The sequence below is a fragment of the Schistocerca cancellata genome, chromosome 7, assembly GCF_023864275.1.
Source record: "Schistocerca cancellata isolate TAMUIC-IGC-003103 chromosome 7, iqSchCanc2.1, whole genome shotgun sequence".
NCBI lineage: Eukaryota > Metazoa > Arthropoda > Insecta > Orthoptera > Acrididae > Schistocerca > Schistocerca cancellata.
In genome coordinates this window covers 433,645,406-433,665,725 of record NC_064632.1, presented here as the reverse complement: position 1 = coordinate 433,665,725, position 20,320 = coordinate 433,645,406, and the positions used below count along the sequence as shown (strand labels likewise).

The 20,320-nt window shown below is 45.4% G+C and overlaps 1 protein-coding gene across 1 annotated transcript in view; it reads right to left on the bottom strand.

The window, feature by feature from the left end:
* The window catches only part of LOC126092811 (formin-2-like), a 389,713-nt gene that overhangs the window by 114,635 nt on the left and 254,758 nt on the right, over positions 1-20,320 (bottom strand). The window contains exon 4 of the mRNA XM_049908540.1: positions 13,456-13,653. Within this exon, the coding sequence (XP_049764497.1) occupies positions 13,456-13,653 (198 nt within the window). The remainder of the gene's footprint in view (positions 1-13,455; positions 13,654-20,320) is intronic.

Sequence of the window (20,320 nt, the reverse complement as noted above, 5' to 3'; positions counted from 1 at the left end):
AGGCATCCAGAAGCTTTAAACTGCGCATACCATCGCCGAATGGAGTTAGCAGTTAGTGGATCTTTGTTGAACTTCGTCCTGAAGTGTCGTTGCACTGTTATGACTGACTGATGTGAGTGCATTTCAAGCACGACATACGCTTTCTCGGCTCCTGTCGCCATTTTGTCTCACTGCGCTCTCGAGTGCTCTGGCGGCAGAAACCTGAAGTGCGGCTTCAGCCGAACAAAACTTTATGAGTTTTTCTACGTATCTGTAGTGTGTCGTGACCTATGTCAATGAATGGAGCTACAGTGAATTTATGAAATCGCTTCAATCATTTGTAATAGCCCTGTACTATCCAGTCACATTAATGTCACCACTGCCATGTTCGACGTCAACGTGCAATAACCACTCACTGACAGTAAGTAGCAGCACTAGCAGTGGAGGGTATACAAAGACTATCGGGAGACGCAGAATACAGTGCAGCCGTTGTCGTAATGCGGAAACGGAGTAATTTATGTGACGTCCAAATGGGCACGATCATTGACTTTCAGCAAAGGGTAGAAGCATTTCCGAAGCGGCTAAGTTTGTAAAAAATGGTTCAAATGGCTCTGAGCACTACGGGACTTAACATCTATGGTCATCAGTCCCCTAGGACTTAGAACTACTTAAACCTAACTAACCTAAGGACAACACACAACACCCAGTCATCACGAAGCAAAGAAAATCCCTGACCCCACCGGGAATCGAACCCGGGAAACCGGGCGTGGGAAGCGAGAACGCTACCGCACGACCACGAGCTGCGGACGCTAAGTTTGTAAAGTATTTGCGTGCCAATATGGTTAAAGTACACCGCGCATGGCAAAATGGCGCTATCCAAAACTGGCAACTGTGGTCCACCACGGCCCATAGATGACAGGGATGAACGACGGCTGTGGAGATGTGTTCGGGCGAATAGGTACGCAAATGTTGAGCCACTGACCACCCAGAAGAACCAAGGCTCTACCAACAGTCTCTCTTCAATGACCGTGCAGCGAACGTAGGTGCTTATGGGTATCCGCAGCAAGCACGTGGTTCACGCACACACACACACTGACTGCTGTCCATCGGCGACGAAGGCTGAATCCGCACTCCAGTACTGCAACTGAACGTCCACTGAGTAGCGACAGGTAGCCTTTTCAGACGAGTCAGTTGAATGCCCCATCAGGCAGGTGGACGTAGGGGCACACGGCGTGAAACGCCTGAAAGAAAACACCTTTCAACAATTGTCGGAAGGGCCCAGACGGGAGTAGGGTGCGTGACGGTCTGGGGAATGTCTTCGTCACTCTGGAAGTCACAAGAGGCCAACACGAGTCGTCAGTTTGTTTTTCCTCAGCACGATGTCTTCTACCAGCAGGACAATGCAACATGTCACACAGCTCGCTGTGTATGTGCGTGGTTCGAAGAGCACCAGGATCAGTTTACCGTAGTCCTATGGCCACAGGACTCCGCGGATTGAAACCAACCAGAGAATCTGTGGGACCTCATCGATCGGCCCTTCCGCACAATGGACCCTCAACTTAGAAATCTAGCGTGGTTGACCACGGCGGAGAGATCGGCATGGCTCCACATTCCTGTCGTAGCCTTCCGGAACCTCACTGACCCTCTTCCTGCACGTTCTGCAGCGGTCGGCGCGGCTAAAGGTTGTTATTCCGGCTTTTGACTGATGGTGACAGTGTGACTGGACTGTGTACACAAAGCACCGTGTGCCGTTAACCTCTGACATAATACAACGGATAACAGAGACGTAAATGATGCAGAGAGTGAACTAGGACATTGCGTAGCATTCAGAGGCGTTCAGCGATGAGTTTCGCATTTGTTTGTTACCATCAGATTGAGGCCAGTGTCGACGACCATGGTACAGGAAGCAGAAATCATTCAGAACCATACCTCTCTAAAACCTGGGATCCTAGTATGGGGAGCTATTAGGTATGGCAACAGGATTGATTTGCTAGTAGTTGAATGCTCGCCAGTATATGCCTAGAATGGTAAACGCTTTTGTAATGCCTTTCACGAACAGATTTACAAATGGCATATTCCAGTAGAATAATGCAAGACCTCACACTGCAAATCACCCTACGAACGCCTTGAGGACTGTACGAATCCTCGACTGTGCTGCCCAGTCGCCTGATTTCTCACTAATAGACCGAGTCTGGAATGGGAAACCTTTCTTTCACACTAGCCCGCAGACAGTAATCTTCGTGACCCGATAAGCAAGTGTTCCAGGCATGGCAAAAATTATTCCTCAGCATCACATCAGGAGACTGCTCCCATACCACAATGAATACAAGATTGTTGTGGTCACACCTCATACTGATGTCGATGAATGATGACAGAACCAGTAACCAGTGGAGTGGAAATTATATCAGATATGTGATGAACGTTTACTAAATATTGGACTGGTATTTAATGGCGTCAGTGTGAGCCGACGCCACCCGTTCAGTTTTCAGCGGGACTGTCCCGGACTTTATCCCGGATCCTAGGCAGTGCAGTAAAGGGACTTGGAACACACTTTTATCCCGCCTTGCGAACGAAGCATAATTCAAATCGCACTTTCGCCTGTTAAAATAGAGATTATTATGTAGTCGAGTTCCCTGCACGTCACGTCTGTTTGAGCGTTTCAGAAGTAGAATGCATCCGCGTACGGAAAGGATGTTTCGTTCTTCCCCTAACGACGAAGACGGTTCGTCAACTTTGCTAATTTCGAAGAAGAAAGCTAAAAGATGTACGGCATTCAACAAGCGCTAGCTGAAGACTTTTCCACATGGTTGATGGAAGAAAACGCTTTCACAGTAAAGTGTGTGATTTGTGTGGTGTCACCGCCAGACACCACACTTGCTAGGTGGTAGCTTTTAAATCGGCCGCGGTCCGCTAGTATACGACGGACCCGCGTGTCGCCACTGTCAGTGATGGCAGACCGAGCGCCGCCACACGGCAGGTCTAGAGAGACGTACTAGCACTCGCCCCAGTTGTACAGCCGACTTAGCCAGAGATGGATCACTGACAACTACGCTCTCATTTGCCGAGGCGATAGTTAGCATAGCCTTCAGCTACGTCAATTGCTACGACCTAGCAAGGCGCCATAGCATTTGATATTGAGATTATAACATGTACCGTCGAGAGCGATGTACACCAATTGTGGATTAAAGTTAAGTATTATATCAACTACGTACTTTATTTGCTACTATTAATTCCCTTAACTGTTCCAGACCTCACGCCAGTCAGCGTGTAATTAAACGCGTGCATTTCGGCCTCCTCTAGCAACACAGTGTTGGCTCTTCTGCCAACACTTCAATTTGGTCCGCCAAGTTTCCGATAAAATTTGAAGGAAGAAAAAGCTGTAGTGGATCATCAGAATATACAAAAACATTCTGACACAAAACAAAATGGTTCAAATGGCTCTGAGCACTATGGGACTTAACATCTATGGTCATCAGTCCCCTGGAACTTAGAACTACTTAAACCTAACTAACCTAAGGACAGCACACAACACCCAGCCATCACGAGGCAGAGAAAATCCCTGACCCCGCCGGGAATCGAACCCGGGAACCCGGGCGTGGGAAGCGAGAACGCTACCGCACGACCACGAGATGCGGGCTGACACAAAACAATTACAATTTTCTTTGTGAAGAAACGTATGTCTGAAGATGATGTCGTGATACGTGCTGAAGTTGCATCTGTTTGTCACAAAGTAAACACGCCCTTACCTGCAAGTCACTGAATTGCCAAATGAGGTTGCATCATTTCTTGTTTCCAGTCAGTAATATTGCATCCAAAATTTCGCGTGGAAGAACTAAGGCAAAAGCTGTCTCGAAAAATTTTCTTGGCCCTACAGTCACGATGTAGTTATGGGCCAGCTTCATAACGCCTCTTATTTTTCTGTGTCCTCAGACGCTTTAAATTCAAGAAACATAAAAGCTTTTCTTTACGCAGTTCAGTACCTTGATGTTAACCACGGGATACGTCAGAGATTTCTAGACTTTTATGAAGACTCCAAAGAAACCAATAAAGACGTATTCCGTGCAATAAAGAACATTAAAAAGTCTCATGGCTTTCATCTGAATCAAGTACGTGCATACGGCGCTGACAATGCTCACGTGAACTATGGCAAAAACAATTCGCTTTCTGTCTTACTAAAAAACGAAAATCAATCCACTCCGAGAGCTAATTGCAATTGCCATGTCATCAGTAATACTGAAAAGTATGGTCTTAAAGTATTTCATTATATGTAGAAGCATTAGTTCTCAAAATGGAGATGGAGCTTAAGGAAATATTACGACACGTTTGCATAAGATGGCTCTCGCTACTTCCTGCTAATGGCAGAACTGTATGCTGCTGGACTGCTATTTGGTCATACATTATTTCAAAGTGCGAAGAAGATTGTTCAAGATTGATTTGGCAGTTTATGACATCGAATGGGGAGCATGATGCTGCAGAACCTGAAAATTCAGTCCCTGAATGCTATCTACGTTTTCTGCAGCATAGTTTGCCCCAATTTGAAACTGCTGTTAGAGAACTGAAAAACAGCTTAGTTACTTTTGTTGAGCTGGACAGAATAAGAGATCTTAAGAGCAAGCTGGAGAGTAGGAAACTAGATAAATTCTTAGCAAATGAAGTTCATGAAATGCTGGAAGAAGTACCAAAAATCACAGAGGCTGAGTTCTGAAAATGATGCACTATCTCCTTTGTCAAGTTGCATTGATTATTTTCCCCGGAAGTATGGCTTTTCAAGAACAATGTGTTCAATATGCCTACAAGTTTTTCACTTAAAGAACAAGTAGCTTTTCGCTTGCAATGAGAATATGTTTTTAACTTATAGAAGTAAGGAATAACAACAGCCGTATTTTTTATAAAATGTTTAAACTACGCTACCAGTTTCGACACTACACTAGTATTACCTTTAGGCCCCTATGGAAACTGAATGGTGATTCCCAATCCTCGGTGCAGAAGGACAGGTACCATGTATATTCAATGGTCTCTAACAACAACTGTTAGATGCCTGGCGTCTACGTATCGTGTAAATACAAATCCATGAGACCAATGAATATACATGGTACCTGTCCTTACGCACTGAGAATTAGATTTCACCATTCAGCTTGCGTAGGGGCCTGAAGATGAGACTAATATAGTGTCGAATCTGGCGGCGCAATTTACATATTTTCTGAAAAGAGCAGCTGTTGGCATTCCTTATTTCTACAAGTTTATGACCCGCCGCTGTTTCAGGTTTTGCCGGCCTTAGTGGTCGAGCGGTTCTAGGCGCTACAGTCTGGAACCGCGAGACCGCTACGGTCGCAGGTTCGAATCCTGCCTCGGGCATGGATGTGTGTGATTTTTTTAGGTTAGTTAGGTTTAAGTAGTTCTAAGTTCTAGGGGACTGATGACCTCAGAAGTAAGTCCCATAGTGCTCAAAGCCATTTGAACCGAGTTCCAGGTTTTAAACGTTACCAACAAATTGAATCTCAACCAGGGCGAAAATCAGTTACGCAATGAATTCTGATATTTCCGGAATGCATATGCTGGGCTTAAAAAAGTAAAGGAAAGGACCACATTTGGGTAGATTTCTTTACGCGGCAGACCACAGTAGACATCTTCCATTACCAATTGTTAGGCTTGTATCACATATATTTTCAGTTTATATTTTCAGTTCCTACCAGTAACACATTTATTGAAATAATATTGGAAGAAGAACCAATGGCCTTAAGAAAGGAATCGGCCTTAGTGAAAAAGACCTTCAAATAAAAGTGAACTTTTCTGAAAGCTGTGGCGAATTCTAGAATTTTCTGAAAGAGATGGGACAATGACGCAGCAAAAACTCTGTCCGAACAGGGCTAGTAAGGCCTAACGGTACCGACCGACCGCCGTGTCATCCTCTTCCGCTAAGCGTCACTGGATGGGAACACGGAGGGGCGTGTGTTTAGTACACAGCTCTAACAGCTGTTGTCAGTTTACGTGACCCGAGCCGCTACTTCTCAGTCAAGTAGGTCTTCAACTGCCCTCACAGGGGCTGAGTACATCCCGCTTGCCAGCAGCGTTCTGTACATCCGAACGCTGACCCATCGAAGTGCTAGCCAAGACCAACAGCGCTTAACTTCGGTGATGTGACGGAAATCGGTGTCGCGACTGCGGCAAGGCCGTTGGTGAAGCACCAAAGAGCAACACAAAATATGAATTCAAAAATACGAAACAGTGATGGTGTTACTGTTGGACATTTTCTTCGAGGGTTTTTGTGTTTTTTTTTTTTATCTAAATATTGAACTGAACTTATTATATTGCTTGTAAATATTCCTAAAAATTCATTTCCCCTTTAAATAGCAGATCTGTATATTACAAACACGGATGGAAAGGAGAAGACTTTCTTATGTTGTTGTTGTTGTTGTTGTTAGAAGTTTGTATTGTTGAGTTGTTACAGAAATGGGGCAATTTGCTTTAAAACAGCGAAATGATATTGCGGAGTGTTACATAAAGACAGGCTCCATCAAGGAGCGTAAAGAAATGTTTCAAGAGAAGTACGCTTTATAGGAAACTCCCCTCGACCAGCACTGTTCAAGATCTGTACAAGAATCCGTTCAGAATGTGCAGAGGAATTGGCGACCGACAGTGAAGACCCCTGAAACTACGGACAGAATTCGGATTGACATTGGGAGAAGTCCCGCAAGTCACTAACGAGGTTATCGCAGCAGGTTAGTGTATCTCGTACGTTGTGTCATCGTATACTAAAAGATATGCAATTAAAATCCTATCATATGAGTCTGGTGCAAGAGTTGAAATCTTATCAGGAAAAATGAGTTTATTATTGTAACTACTTGTTTTTTGATTAGGCCAGCTTTCATTTGTCAGGTTATGTAAACTCCCAGAATATCAGATACTGGTTGCAGAACAACCCACGTAGTTTGCACGAAGAAACTCTACACTCAGAGATGGTAAGTGTTGGTGCGCATTGTCCAGTATGCGCGTTATTGGCCCCACATTTTCCAATTAAACCTTAAACAGTGCCAAACATCTAGAGATCTTTGACTCTTTCCATGCACAATTAACAGATGGAAAGAAGCTTTAACAGGATGGAGCAGGCGCTCGCACATCCAACCGAAGTACGGCGCCCATCGCCAAACGAGTCCCTGAAGTTAATATATTCTTCTGGCCCCCAAGTTCCCTGGACAAAGTGTGATTTTTATTCGTGGGACACACTAAAAAGCAAAAAGTATGCTGACAATATTCTCATAATAGACGGTCTTCAACAGAATATTACTAGAGAAATTAAGAACATCGGCATGCAGAATTAGAGCGTGTTGCTGGTACCGTCATCATACGAAGTGAGCGATGCCTGGTTGCCCATGACCACCACTTCCAGCATCTCTTATGGACCTGTTCCTTTTCAGTTAGTTCATTATGATACGGTCGTACGATTTTCGGTTCGTATTTCTGCGATGCGTACATGTGGCCGTATCGATTCCTGGCGTCAGCGCGCCTTTGCACAAAGAAAAATTGTTCTGTGGTCAGAGACGCCAAGCGCGGATAGAGTTTTAAGTGCGCGCCGGACGAGCCAATGGTGACTGGTTAGGTGGACGACAAAGGGCGGAGTAGCCGTGTAGCGAGAGCCGGGCGCATGCTGTAGTTGGAATCACGAACGATGGCGGTGAAGTTAGGCTTGTTCTGCGCACCTACGTCACGGAAGCCAATGAGAGTTCAGTAGCGCTCTGCTCTGAATGCCTTAGCTACTGCAAGCTTTAAACGTGATCGTAGCGAATTGTTTAGTGAATTTATGTTTCATTTGTTGCGAGTTGTCATTGCTGATGGTTGAACCGTCAATTAAGGCGATTAACAAACAACTTAAGTACACATGTTATTCCAAAAACGTTATCGTGGAAGTAGGGGCCAGGAGGTGCTGGTGAAGAAACACACATTGATAAGGTTATCTTTTATTTTAAAAGGCTTTCTCAGTAATAAATTTTTAAGTCTGGCATTTCTTTAAAAAACAAAATAATTTCAAAACAATTTCAAATACCTTGATAATTTTCATTATGAAAAGGAGATTACCATGTATGACATTAACAACTTGCCAATAATGAGTTTTAACTAGACATATATATAGATAAGACAAAAGTTAAAAAAACTGTTTTAAAAACTAGCTCTATGTAAAGGATTGCAAGGTTTGATGTTGACACGTGTAAAGGCGCCCAAATCACAACAGGCGGAATAGTTACTGGTGGTCTACAGGGCCATAGGAGATCAGCCCCAAAACTTCCATTACAAGCCGCCACCTCCCCGAGTTACTCAAAACCAGAAGATGTAGCCAGGGCGGTGCCAGCACAGACTCCAAACCACAGAGACCCACGACACCGACCCTAAATCACCCAATCGAGGTGTGAATGAAAAAGGACCGATCCAGAAGCAATTACCACATTCCCGCGGACGACCCCAACAAAACCACTGATGAAGAAACTCATAAACTCCACCTCATATATATAACTTTTCACACTCCACCCCAGCGCCGGGAGCACGTCGCACTTCCAAATGCTCGTCAGAGCCAACCGCTGCCAGTGGTTTCAACGGCCGATAAGAGACATACGGTCCCATGCGCTGATCTCCTGCACCACGGCTTCTAAGCTTCATAAGCCACGTACATGCGGGTAAGGCAAACTTAATCCCTGATAGCCAAGAGGTCTGCCAAAGCACGTGGCGAGCAGTTGACGACCCCCAACAAGAGGGCACCGCTGGCACCACCACCTCTCTCGGTCACCGCCCAGTACGTACTCCTCGAACGTCACGCGACCGTACACTTGCTCCACCTCCCGCCAGAGGGCGTTAGCGATACAAGCAGCGCGCCAAACCGAAAGCGCTACCGCAAACACTCGACGCGAAGCGAAAACACTCCGCCTGGCGCGATTTTCGAAGAGCCGGACACAACTACGGCTCAGTGGTAAGTGATAAACTCTGTATAAGCAAGCGAGAGACATAATTTGCAGGATACATGCTTCCTTCAAGCGGAAAGCACGCGCATGCGCGTATCGCAACTGTCGCTTTGAATCGTCAAGTATGCCATTTCCGTCCGTGCCTCGACATGCGCGAACGGCCATCGTTCATGGACTGGACTTACAGTTGTGGACTGCAAGTTCGGAAAGTGCTACGCCAGCTACGGCGTCGTCCGAGTTTTTTTTTTGTGTGTGTAGTGTGGACTGAAGAGATCATCCTTGATGACTTATTCTTCTAGGATGGGATGTAAGGATAAAAGGAAAACACTTTATTTATTACGCATTCAGTTAGGCTTGGGCACGCAATGGGTCCTTTAGCCTGCTGTCTTTGGTGATGTCTATCTCCTGTGGAGGGTGAAATGTGTCAAGGCTGTTATGTGTGACTGCTTTCTCGTGTTATGACAGATTGCCTATGGGGGGTGAAACGTGATTGACTTCGGTACGCGATACTTGTGCCATCTTGCAGGGTTTACCGTTCCTACCGATTGTAATTGTCGAACGTCGTCCCTAAGGGCATCGATTTTGTCAAAAACTCGTAGAGCCTTGTCATGGACCTTCTCTTGCATAGTGGTTTCGTGGAGTGCGGTGCGGATGTCGACGTTTCTTGTCCACCATGGAGCTCCTGTGATCCATCGATAGCAAATGTTTTGCAGCGCTTGGAGTTTGTTGTAGTTGGAGACGCACGTAGTTCCCCACGAGGTGGAGCCATACAACATTGTGGGTTCCACCGTTGCCTTATACAAGTGGAGTTTAGTCTTAGGGTTGAGAATCTTACTCTTCAGGAACGGGATCAACGACCTGGCCATCTTCTGGGCTGCCGTCTTCTTGTCGTCAATATGCTGCGTAAAGAGTAATTTTTTGTCGAGGTAGACACCGAGATACTTCACTCCCGGTGACCATGGGATAAATTGGTCAGCTATTTGGAGTCTGTCGTTCAGAACTGGTTTCCTCCGTGTGAACAGAACTGCTGCCGTCTTCGTCGGGTTGATCGTTATCTTCGTCGTCCGAGTGGTGGGTCTACGGACCGAAGGTTGCTGTTTAGTTGGCAGATGGCGGGGATCACATCTGAACTAGTGCCTCGCACTCCTACTGATTTTGGTGAACGTCGGCGTTCAGTTTGGAATCTGAACTAGGTCTGTTGATAATTTTTACTTATGGACCGTCTGATAGCAACTGAATAAAATACAATTTTAGTGCCATACGCGTTTCGCCTTTATTTTCTGCAAGGCATCATCAGTGGCAGGTTGCGTGGACAATGTCTTACATTTTACGCTCCTGTTGCATTTTTGGTGTTGTTCTTCTTCTCATGAATGCCAATTTACGGTTTTTTTCCCACATTCTACACCACTATGAACTAAACGCTTGTTTCAATGCAATGCAACCAAAACATTGCATTGAAACAAGCGTTTAGTTCATAGTGCTGTGGAATGTGGGAAAAAACCGTAAATTGGCATTCATGAGAAGAACAACAACACCAAAAATGCAACAGGAGCTTAAAATGTAAGACATTGTCCACGCAACCTGCCACTGATGATTACACGCAACTGAGGAAGACAGGACTACAAAAGTTGAAGATGTCTGAACTAGGTCATTCGCCTTGGCTGGAACAGTAATTCTTTCGTCTGTGATCGACTCTGGTCCCATGCAGGTTCATTCTGTAAACTGAACTGTTTTCGATTAGCGCGTCTCGGGAGAATTTTTCCTATTTCTTCTGGAACACATAAAATTGGATGTTGCGCCGAAGAGCGACGTACGCTTGATTGTACTGTCACGAAATTTACCCGGCAGTGTTCTGCAAATTTCCATGAATGTGTGGCTAATCTAATACCTTTCTGATGTAAACTTTCTGGGGCATGTAAATCATGTTGAACTGTGTGCGGCCGGCCGGTGTGGCCGAGCGGTTCTAGTCGCTTCAGTCTGGAGCCGCGCGACTGCTACGGTCGCAGGTTCGAATCCTGCCTCGGGCATGGATGTGTATGCTGTCCTTAGGTTAGTTAGGTATAATGTAGTTCTAAGTTCTAGGGGACTGATGACCTCAGATGTTAAGTCCCATAGTGCTCAGAGCCATTTGAACCATTTTGAACTGTGTGCATAATATTCCAGAGAAGTGACGTCTGCTTCAGGGTATTTCGTATATGTGGATTCATGTTCTCAGGTTCCGATGGCCGAATTTTGCATGTAAGGAAGTTAATTTCTGTGATTACAAAGCTGTCAATCAATCCTACCCAGGTTTAACTGTATTGTTCCAATTTGCCTCATATTCAAGAGGCAGGGTGAACGCAAAGTTAAGACTGATAGCGATAATTAATCGTTTACGGAGTTGGTCCTTAGCTTGGGACTGTAGTACAGTAAGCCACGTACTGATGTATCAGACACCGATGAAAGGTTCATTTGTGTGCGGCGCATTAGCGCATGTTATGCTTCAGTGAATTGTAATTAAATTTTGTTATTGGTTCTTCTGTAACTACCGTAACGTTGGTTTTCTCACAATCGGATTGGTTGAATTGGCGTTAAGTCATGCTCATGTCAGAATCCCTATGGGAAGTTACGGTGCACTAACATGAAAAAGTTTCTGAACTTAAGCTTATTTGGTTTAGAAAGAATTCCTTGGATTTAAAATTTTTCAGGTTATTGGCTTTGAAGTTTAAAGAAAAGGAAACTTGGGCAATCTAGAATTTCAGTGATTATTCTAAGTACCAGGGATCATTGCAAATTTTTTTAAAAGGTTATTGGCTCTAATGTTAGAGGTAAATGAAATTTTGGGTAATTTAGAATATCGGTAATTGCCTTTAAATGTTTTGAAAGATTTTACATTCTAATAAATTTGCATGATATTAATGTTTTATTATGATCGGAGGAAGGCAATGGCAAACCACCTCCGCTAGTACCTTGCCTAGTACAGTGGTGCGGGTCTCCCGCATCAAATGGTTCAAATGGCTCTGAGCACTATGGGACTCAACATCTTAGGTCATAAGTCCCCTAGAACTTAGAACTACTTAAACCTAACTAACCTAAGGACATCACACACACCCATGCCCGAGGCAGGATTCGAACCTGCGACCGTAGCAGTCCCGCGGTTCCGGACTGCAGCGCCAGAACCGCTAGACCACAGCGGCCGGCGTCTCCCGCATCGTCCCCTACGCTCTGTCAAGCAGTATGGGACTTCATCATCATAAATGTTATAGGATTATTGGTTTTAATGCTTTACGGAAGAGAAAGTATGAATTTTCTGTGAACCAAGTAAACCAATAAATGTTCAGCTAAGGTGCTCAGCCGCTTACCACACCAGAACCGTTGTCTTCTATCCTGAGCAGCTCCACAGGTTGCCCTTTGTAAGGTGCCTCTTACGTGAGGAGGACATTTTTACCAGTTGTAATAAATTATTGTTTCTTATTGATGTAGCCGGCCATGAGTCGGAGAGCATTTCCCACGCTGGCTGGCTAGGTGACGAAGCGACCATATGTCGCGCGTAGTTAGGTGGGGCTCGGCGCTGGACCGTAGCAACAAGCGTCAGCCTGGGAAATATACATGACGGGAAGTACCGCCATCTTGGCGCCAAAGTCACCGATTTTGTTTATTTATATGTAATAATTAAAGTCATTTATGACAACATGAATACTAGGAGGAGCCTCTGGATGTTTAAAACTATTTATCATGATTTCGCCTCGTTAAAATTCACACCCGTTCATTAACAAATGCGTATCTTAGTAAGTACGAACTCGATCGGAAATCCACGAACAGTGACGAAACTAGTAAGAGATACGGACTGCGCGCCAAAGTCGGCAGTCGGCGTTAAGAGCTCTTCCTGTCTTGTTCGATGGTACCCATGCTCTCGGTTACGAGTAGTTTGTGACATGAGTGTTTCATTATTGGTCTAATAGGAATAAAGGTGATATTACGGCTTCTGAATGTTAATTTCGAGTAAATAGATACCCCAAAGTTGATCGATAGCAATTTCAGATAATTGGCTTCCACCGACAGACATCCAATGCGCCAATGGACATCCAACGCGCCAATGAAGAATCTGCACGGGACGACATTTACGAGAGCTGCACCGCGCACAGGTAGGAGGAAATCCGACGACACGACCTACCAATGAGGATCAAGGAAGGTCCCACTTACACTCGCAAATTCCGGGTGGAAATGCTGATCAGTTATACTGTGCGTCACATATACCACCCTCTACGGACTCGCGGCTAAGCTGAGTAATAACAGTATCAGTTTAGAAGCGAGGGGATCTTGCACTTTCCCTTTCGAATCCTTAAGAGAATCTACCCCATTGTTACTTTAACCTCGGGCGTGATACCAACCGGTTTTATGTGAGACACCCTGTATTACTTATATTTGTAGTAAACTACTTGTATTTTCATTATTCGTACCCCCCCCCCCCCCCTCCCCCGAGAGAAGTTCTCCAGCCCTAGGTGGCATCCCTAGCGTGCGTTCGCAGCTGAGTAGCAGGAGCGCTTACCTTCGAACTTCTGGTAGATCTGGAAGTCGAGCTTCTCGGGCACGAAGCGCGGCCGGTTGACCCTCTGCTCGAGCGTGCCCTTGTCTAGCGTGAGGCTGGCCACCTTCCTCAGCACGTTGCTGTCGGGAATGGAGTCGCTCAGCGAAGAGTGGCGGCGAGTGTCCACCGTCTGCTGCTGCTGCTGCTGCTGCTCCCCACCTGCCAACAGGAACACCGACGTCGTCAGCACAGGCCTCCTTTATTCCAACAGCTCATCGAGAATTTTTGCCACAGTGCTGGAACGTCAGCGATTACTAATTTAAGACAGAGAGAAAAGTACTCGGATAAGGAAAAGTGAGACATGTTTCACCTATACTTCTCAGTCTAAATATCAAAGAAACAGTTGCGAAAATAAAGGAAGGGTTTAGGAGCGGGATTAAAATTCAGGGTGAAAGGACATCAATGATATCATTCAATTATGACAATGCTGTTCTCAGAAACAAACGTAAAACAGCACGACCTGTAGAACTACAATGAACAGTCTTATGAGCACACACAACGGACTATTTTGTTTTTCTTTATTGCATTTCAATTCCCCCCCCCCCCCCCAAGGGGGCGGGACGGCAGCAGCTTAGCATGCCGCTCTTCAGCCTACAGACTTTGTGAGAAAGATGAAGAGAATAAATAATAAAAACAGGCGATAAAATCGGAGACTTAAAGAGTAACATGGCGAAAAGAAATCGTGGAACTTGAAACAAAGAACAGAGGGATGATGATGCTAATAAAATACATACGAAGCAGACAGGTAAAACAATAGACAGACAATTAAAAAAAACACGGCGACAGTCTGGATTCTGTTCGCAAAAGACATAAAATTCACACCTAGCGACAGCATGGTTTCTGTTCGTAACACGAGAAAGACGAACAACACTGAATAGTCACTGGAACACTGCACTAAAAAGTGGCAAATGTGACATACCACAGCCGAGAGCAGGTGGGGGAAACTGGACAGATGATGGGAAAACAAAAAAGGGGGGAAAGGAGAGTAAAAGCGAAGGAGGGAACCGGGAAAGGAGCTGATGGAGGATGAGGACCCATAAGAGGGTTGGGGGGCAGACGCGACAGGAAGTGGGGTAGGCAGAGGAGGGGAATGCAAAAGGACTCGGGGGGGGGGGGGGAGAAGGGAGGTAGGGAGAGGTTTAGTGGGGAGAAAACAGGAACAACGGACTAAGATTACACCGAAGAAGAAGAAACCAAAGAGGGGAAACAGAAACGAGATTAGCTGTAAAGCCGGCCGGAGTGGCCTGGTGGTTCTAGGCGCTTCAGTTTGAAACCGCGCGACTGCTATGGTCGCAGATTCGAATCCTGCCTCGGGCATGGGTGTGTGTGATGTCCTTAGGTTAGTTAGGTTTAAGTAGTTCCAAGTTCTAGGGGACTGATGACCTCAGATGTTAAGTCCCATAGTGCTCAGAGTCATTTGAACCATTAGCGGTAAAATTTACATCAAAATTCAGAATCGCGAAGTAGGCGAAGAGAAGTCGTTGTGCGACTTTGAAAGCTAAATACGAGGATCGCTCCGAAAAAACGCCTCCAATTTTTTGTGGTGACTTTGAATGTCCGCGCTAGATGTCGTTGGTGTAGTGCTAGTGCTTGAACCTTTCTCTTTCATTTCCAGGTAGTTTCGTTGTTCTGCGGTAGCTGGCGCTAGCAGAGCAGTGTTCTAAAATAGAGTCTGATATGGACACTTGAATAAAACAGCGATATGTGATTTAACTCCTCACTGCAGAAGAGGGTTGCGCCGTTTGAAATTCAACGACGCTTGCTAAAGGTGTACGGAGACTTGAGCAATGTAAAGCGATGGGTACGGCATTTTACGGCGGTGAAAAGGATATTCATGACAAGCCACAGGGCGGTCGACCGTACACAGCTGTGTCATCCCTCGGAACGAAGAGCGTCTTGTTCAACTCATGCGTGCTGATCGGCGGATGACGACCAGAGAATTGGGTCCACAGCTGAATGTCGTCTGAAATGTCTTGGAAACAATGTTGGAACATCTTGGTTATCGCAAGCTATGTGCGAGATGGGTCCCGCGGCTGTTTACAAAAGAACAAAAAATTCATCGAATGGAAATTTGTCGGGATCCGCTGGATCAATATGAAGCTGAAGGTGACGGCACCGGAGACGAGACGGTGTCGCCACTACGAGCCGTAATCCAAAAGACAGTCTATGGATTGGCGATATGCGAATTCTCTGCCAAAAAAGACATTCAAGATATAGCCGTCTGCAGGCAAACTGCACAGTCTTCTGGGATAGCCGGGTTGTGGTTCTTTTGGGTGTCCTGGAGCCTGGAGAAACTGTCAGTTCAGCACAAGACGACACTGACTAAACTGAAAGCCCAAATTTCTACCGTAAGGCTAGAGAAAAAGACCAGCTTTCACCTACAACATGATAGCGCCAGGCCCCCAACACCAGTTTTGTGACCACGCAACTCGTTGCACAATTCGGCTGGACTGTTGTTATGTGTCGACAGAAGTGCCGACACAGTGTTATTTAGAAGGGCCGAATAGGCACGCTATCAGCTCACCCAGAATATCGTGAAGTCTGAAACAGGATGCTCAATGAATGCTAATAAGAAAAGTACGTTGCTTTGGGAATACTTAACTTTAATCCATCCTTTTGGTATACATCGTTTATGGTGAATACAAGTAAGACTCTCTCCAGATATGGTTAACTGCGCCTTGCTAGGTCGTAGCTATGGACTTAGCTGAAGGCTATTCTAACGGTCTCTCGGCAAATGAGAGGAAGGCTTCGTACGTCTAGTCGCTAGCAATGTCGTCCGTACAACTGGGGCGAGTGCTAGTACGCCTTTCTAGACCTGCCATGTGGTGGCGCTAGGTCTGCAAGTACTGACAGTGGCGACACGCGGGTCCGACACGTACTAATGGACCGCGGCCGATTTAAGCTACCACCTAGCAAGTGTGGTGTCTGGCGGTGACACCACACTGTCTTACCACATCCACTGTACATTCCCGATTTAGCGCCTTCAGACTTCCATCTATTTGGGCCTCTGAAAGATGGACTAAGTGGCGAACATTTTCAGGACTCAGATGCTGTCGTTAAAGCTGTAAAGAAGTGATTAGCCTCGGTTGGTTCCGATTTTTACAAGCGCGGCATGCAGGCCCTGGTTCATCGTTGGCAAAAGTACATAACAAATGGTGATGGCTAAGTCGAAAATTGACAGTCTGCAACTGAAATATTGCTCTATTTAGCTGTGCTATTGTTGTCGTGTCTTGACATAGATGGGAGAGGGAGGAAAGGGGTTACTGGTCAGTCTGCGCTCACAAGCGATACAGAGCAGAAGGCAGAAGGACAATCACAGTGAAGGCATTTGATTGTTTTCCTCTATCTGCGCCAACACTGGTACAGGTATTTACTAGAAACGCAGGTGGTGAGACTTTGTAGGGAACACGTTGTGGAGACTCTTGGACAAACAGGGTTTTGAAATAGTTGTTTATTCCAGACAGGACTAACTAATACACTGGAGGCTAGTTCTAGGGTTAGAAAACGCATGAATAACACTGTTACAACAGAAACCAGTGCAGAAGTCCCAGGAGTGGAAGCTAACCACAGCAGCAAACACTAGCAGCATCTTAAGGCAACAACTTAGTTGCAAAACAAAACATACTGAATGTGACACTGTTCACTGAGGCACTCCAAGTGAGAGAGCAGACATAGACGGACCTGGACCGAGGCTGGAGTCGACGGACGCGGATTCGGCGCCCAGATCGTCTGACTGACGACTCCGCCAAAATGCGGAATCTAGGGGTTTGGACGAGTCGCGTGGGGGGGCACTGTTTTTCCCACTTAAAGCCACCCAGCCAATTCCGCAGGTCTCTTGCGGGCGCCTGCCAATCACGGTTTAGTTAGGTCCCCTCTACTGCTCCTAAGGCAGGGATGTTAATGCAGCTGCACTAAGTCCGTATTTGGTATCAACATTGTTCAGCTGAAAGCTATACGTAACTGCTCTGCCTAATAAGGCTTGCAACATTATTGTGATCCGTCATTTAGCCCCGCCCCTCGGACTTCCCGGAGTAGGGACTGCTAGGTGAACAGTTTTTGGCGTTTTCACTCTCTTTCTAACCCTTGGGAGCCTACTGACGTTGCTGTTCTCAGGGCTGGTATCAAGCTGGCTTTATACGCTAGTACGTGCCTGTTGGTTACAAAGTTCTACGGTGGCAACCTACCACAGAGTCTAGACGACATAGGCAGTTACATGTCAATTTCTTGAAGAGTAACTAGCGCCCTGGGAGCACATCTGGGGGCGTCTGCATTTTCGCAAGGCGCTCCCCTTACGGTTTACTTCATGTAACAATATCTCTCCTAGTTTCGTCTGCCCTCAGCATCGTCTCTGCTTCCGGGCCTTGGAGCGCCTGTCCTCTTTTCTCCCATCTTCAAGATAACACTACAGTAGCAAGGAATAATCAATATATTACATTGTGTTTCATGTATCTCCTGTACTTTCCATGAATAAAAATAGGAGGGTTTGTTTTCGTAACGGCCCTCCTAATACATGACGGACGAAGTAAGAAAGATATAAAAAGCTGACTAGCTGAGGCTCAGAGGTCATTCGTGACCGAAAGTAGTGTGCTATTATCAAACATCCTCCTCGGTTTGACAGTTTCAGGAACAGATTTCTGGGAATGTACATTTGGAGCATAGCACTGAATGGAAAAGAACCATGGACTATGGGAAAGTTCGAAAATAAGAGGATCGAAGCGTTTGAGATGTGGTGCTAAAGAAGGATGTTTACAAGTAGGTAAACACATTCTGCGTTCCAGTAGAACATATTTCCTTGAGACAGAAAAATCTTCTGTCCATAAATCAGCACTGGTTTAGAAGGCATCGCTCGTGTTAAACTCAACTTCCCCTTTTCTCACATGATATTCTACAAACCGTGGATGGAGCGGAGACAGACAGATTCTGTATTACTAGATTTCCGAAAAGCGTTTGACGCGGTGGCCCACTGCAGACTGTAGACGAAGACCCTGACAGGTGACTGGCTCGAAGACTTCTTAAGTAATAGAATCCAGTGCGTTGTCCTCGACCACAAGTATTCATTAGAGACAAGGGTATTGTCAGGAGTGTTCCAGGGAAGTATGATAGGACCGTTATTATTTTCTATGTACATAAATAATCTGAGGACAGGATGAACAGCAATTTACGGTCGTGTACGGGAAGGAGTCGTCGTTGGGTGACTGCAGGAATATACTAGATGACAGACAAAATTTATAGTTGGTGTGATGAACGGCAGCTTGCTCTAAATGTACGAAAATGTAAGTTAATGCTGATGAGTAGGAAAAACAATTTGCAACATTGGTATGGTGTAGCTTGAGACAGTCAAATCCATCTAATATCTAGGCGAAATGTTGCAAAGCTATATGAAATTGAATGATTACGTCAGCCAGGTAGGAGGGAAGGCGAATACTCGACTTAATTTTATTGGTAAAATTTTGGGAAACTGTAGGTTATCCGTAAAGAAAACGTCGTATAGAACGCTAGTGCGGTCCATTCTTGAGTACTGGGTATCCCCATCAGGGCGGATTGACGGAAGATATTGAAGGAATTCAGAGGCTTGCTCTTAGATTTGTTATCGGTAGGTTCGATCAGCAAGCAAGTATTGCGGAGATGCTTCGTGAATTCAAATGGGAATCACTGGAGCAAAGACGACACTCGTTTCGTAAGGCACTACTGCCGAACTTTAGAAAGCAGGCATTTGGGGCATAAAGAGTATGAAGAAAAAATGCCGGAAACTAGGGCTCTTAAGGAGGCTTTTAAACAGTCGATTTTCCCTCGCACTACTTGCGAGTGGAACAGTAAAGGAAATGGTGGTTTGCGGCGTACGTGTGTAGATGTAGATGTAGGTTGATGAAATACGGAACGACGAAGTTTTGTGCAGAATCGATGAGGATAGGGACATTAGGAAAACACTGACGAAAAGAAGGGATAGGATGACAGGACATGAGTTCAGACACCAAGGAATGCCTTTCACTGTACTTCAGGTAGATGTGAAAGAGAAACAGTGTAAGTAGGCTGCTTAGGTTTTCTTATTGGTAATGCCACGTAGCGCTCTGTATGAAAATCACTGGCTGTGCTGTGTGCAGTCTGTTGCTAGTTTGCATTGTTGTCTGCCATTGTAATGTTGCGCAGCAGGATGTGAACAGCGCGTAGCGTTGTGCAGTTGGAGGTGAGCCGCCAGCAGTGGTGGATGTGGGGAGAGAGATGGCGGAGTTTTGAAATTTGTAATACTGGATATCATGAACTGCTATATACATTATGACTTTTGAACACTATTGAGGTAAATACATTGTTTGTTCTCTATTAAAATCTTTCATTTGATAACTGTGCCCATCAGTAGTTAGTGCCTTCCGTAGTTTGAATCTGTTATTTAGCTGGCAGTAGTGGCGCTCGCTGTATTGCGGTAGCTTGAGTACCGAAGATTTTTGTGAGGTAAGTGATTTGTGAAAGGTATAGGTTAATGTTAGTCAGGGCCATTCTTTTGTAGGGATTTTTGAAAGTCAGATTGCGTTGCGCTAAAAATATTGTGTGTCAGTTTAAGCACAGTCTTGTATAATTTTTCTAAGGGGACGTTTCAACAGTTGTAGGTGAAGAGAGATGCTGGAATACGTTCAAAAAACAATTGAGGACATTAGGTGCAGGCGCTGCTCTGAGTTGAAGAGGTAGGCACAGGAGACGAATTAGTGGCTGTCAGCATCAGATCAGTCAGAAGACAGATGACCAAAATAAATAAGTGAGTATAATGTACCAGTCTAAATCGCATTAACTGTAATTTTAATGTTGGTTACATAGCACCCTCATCAGAGCAATT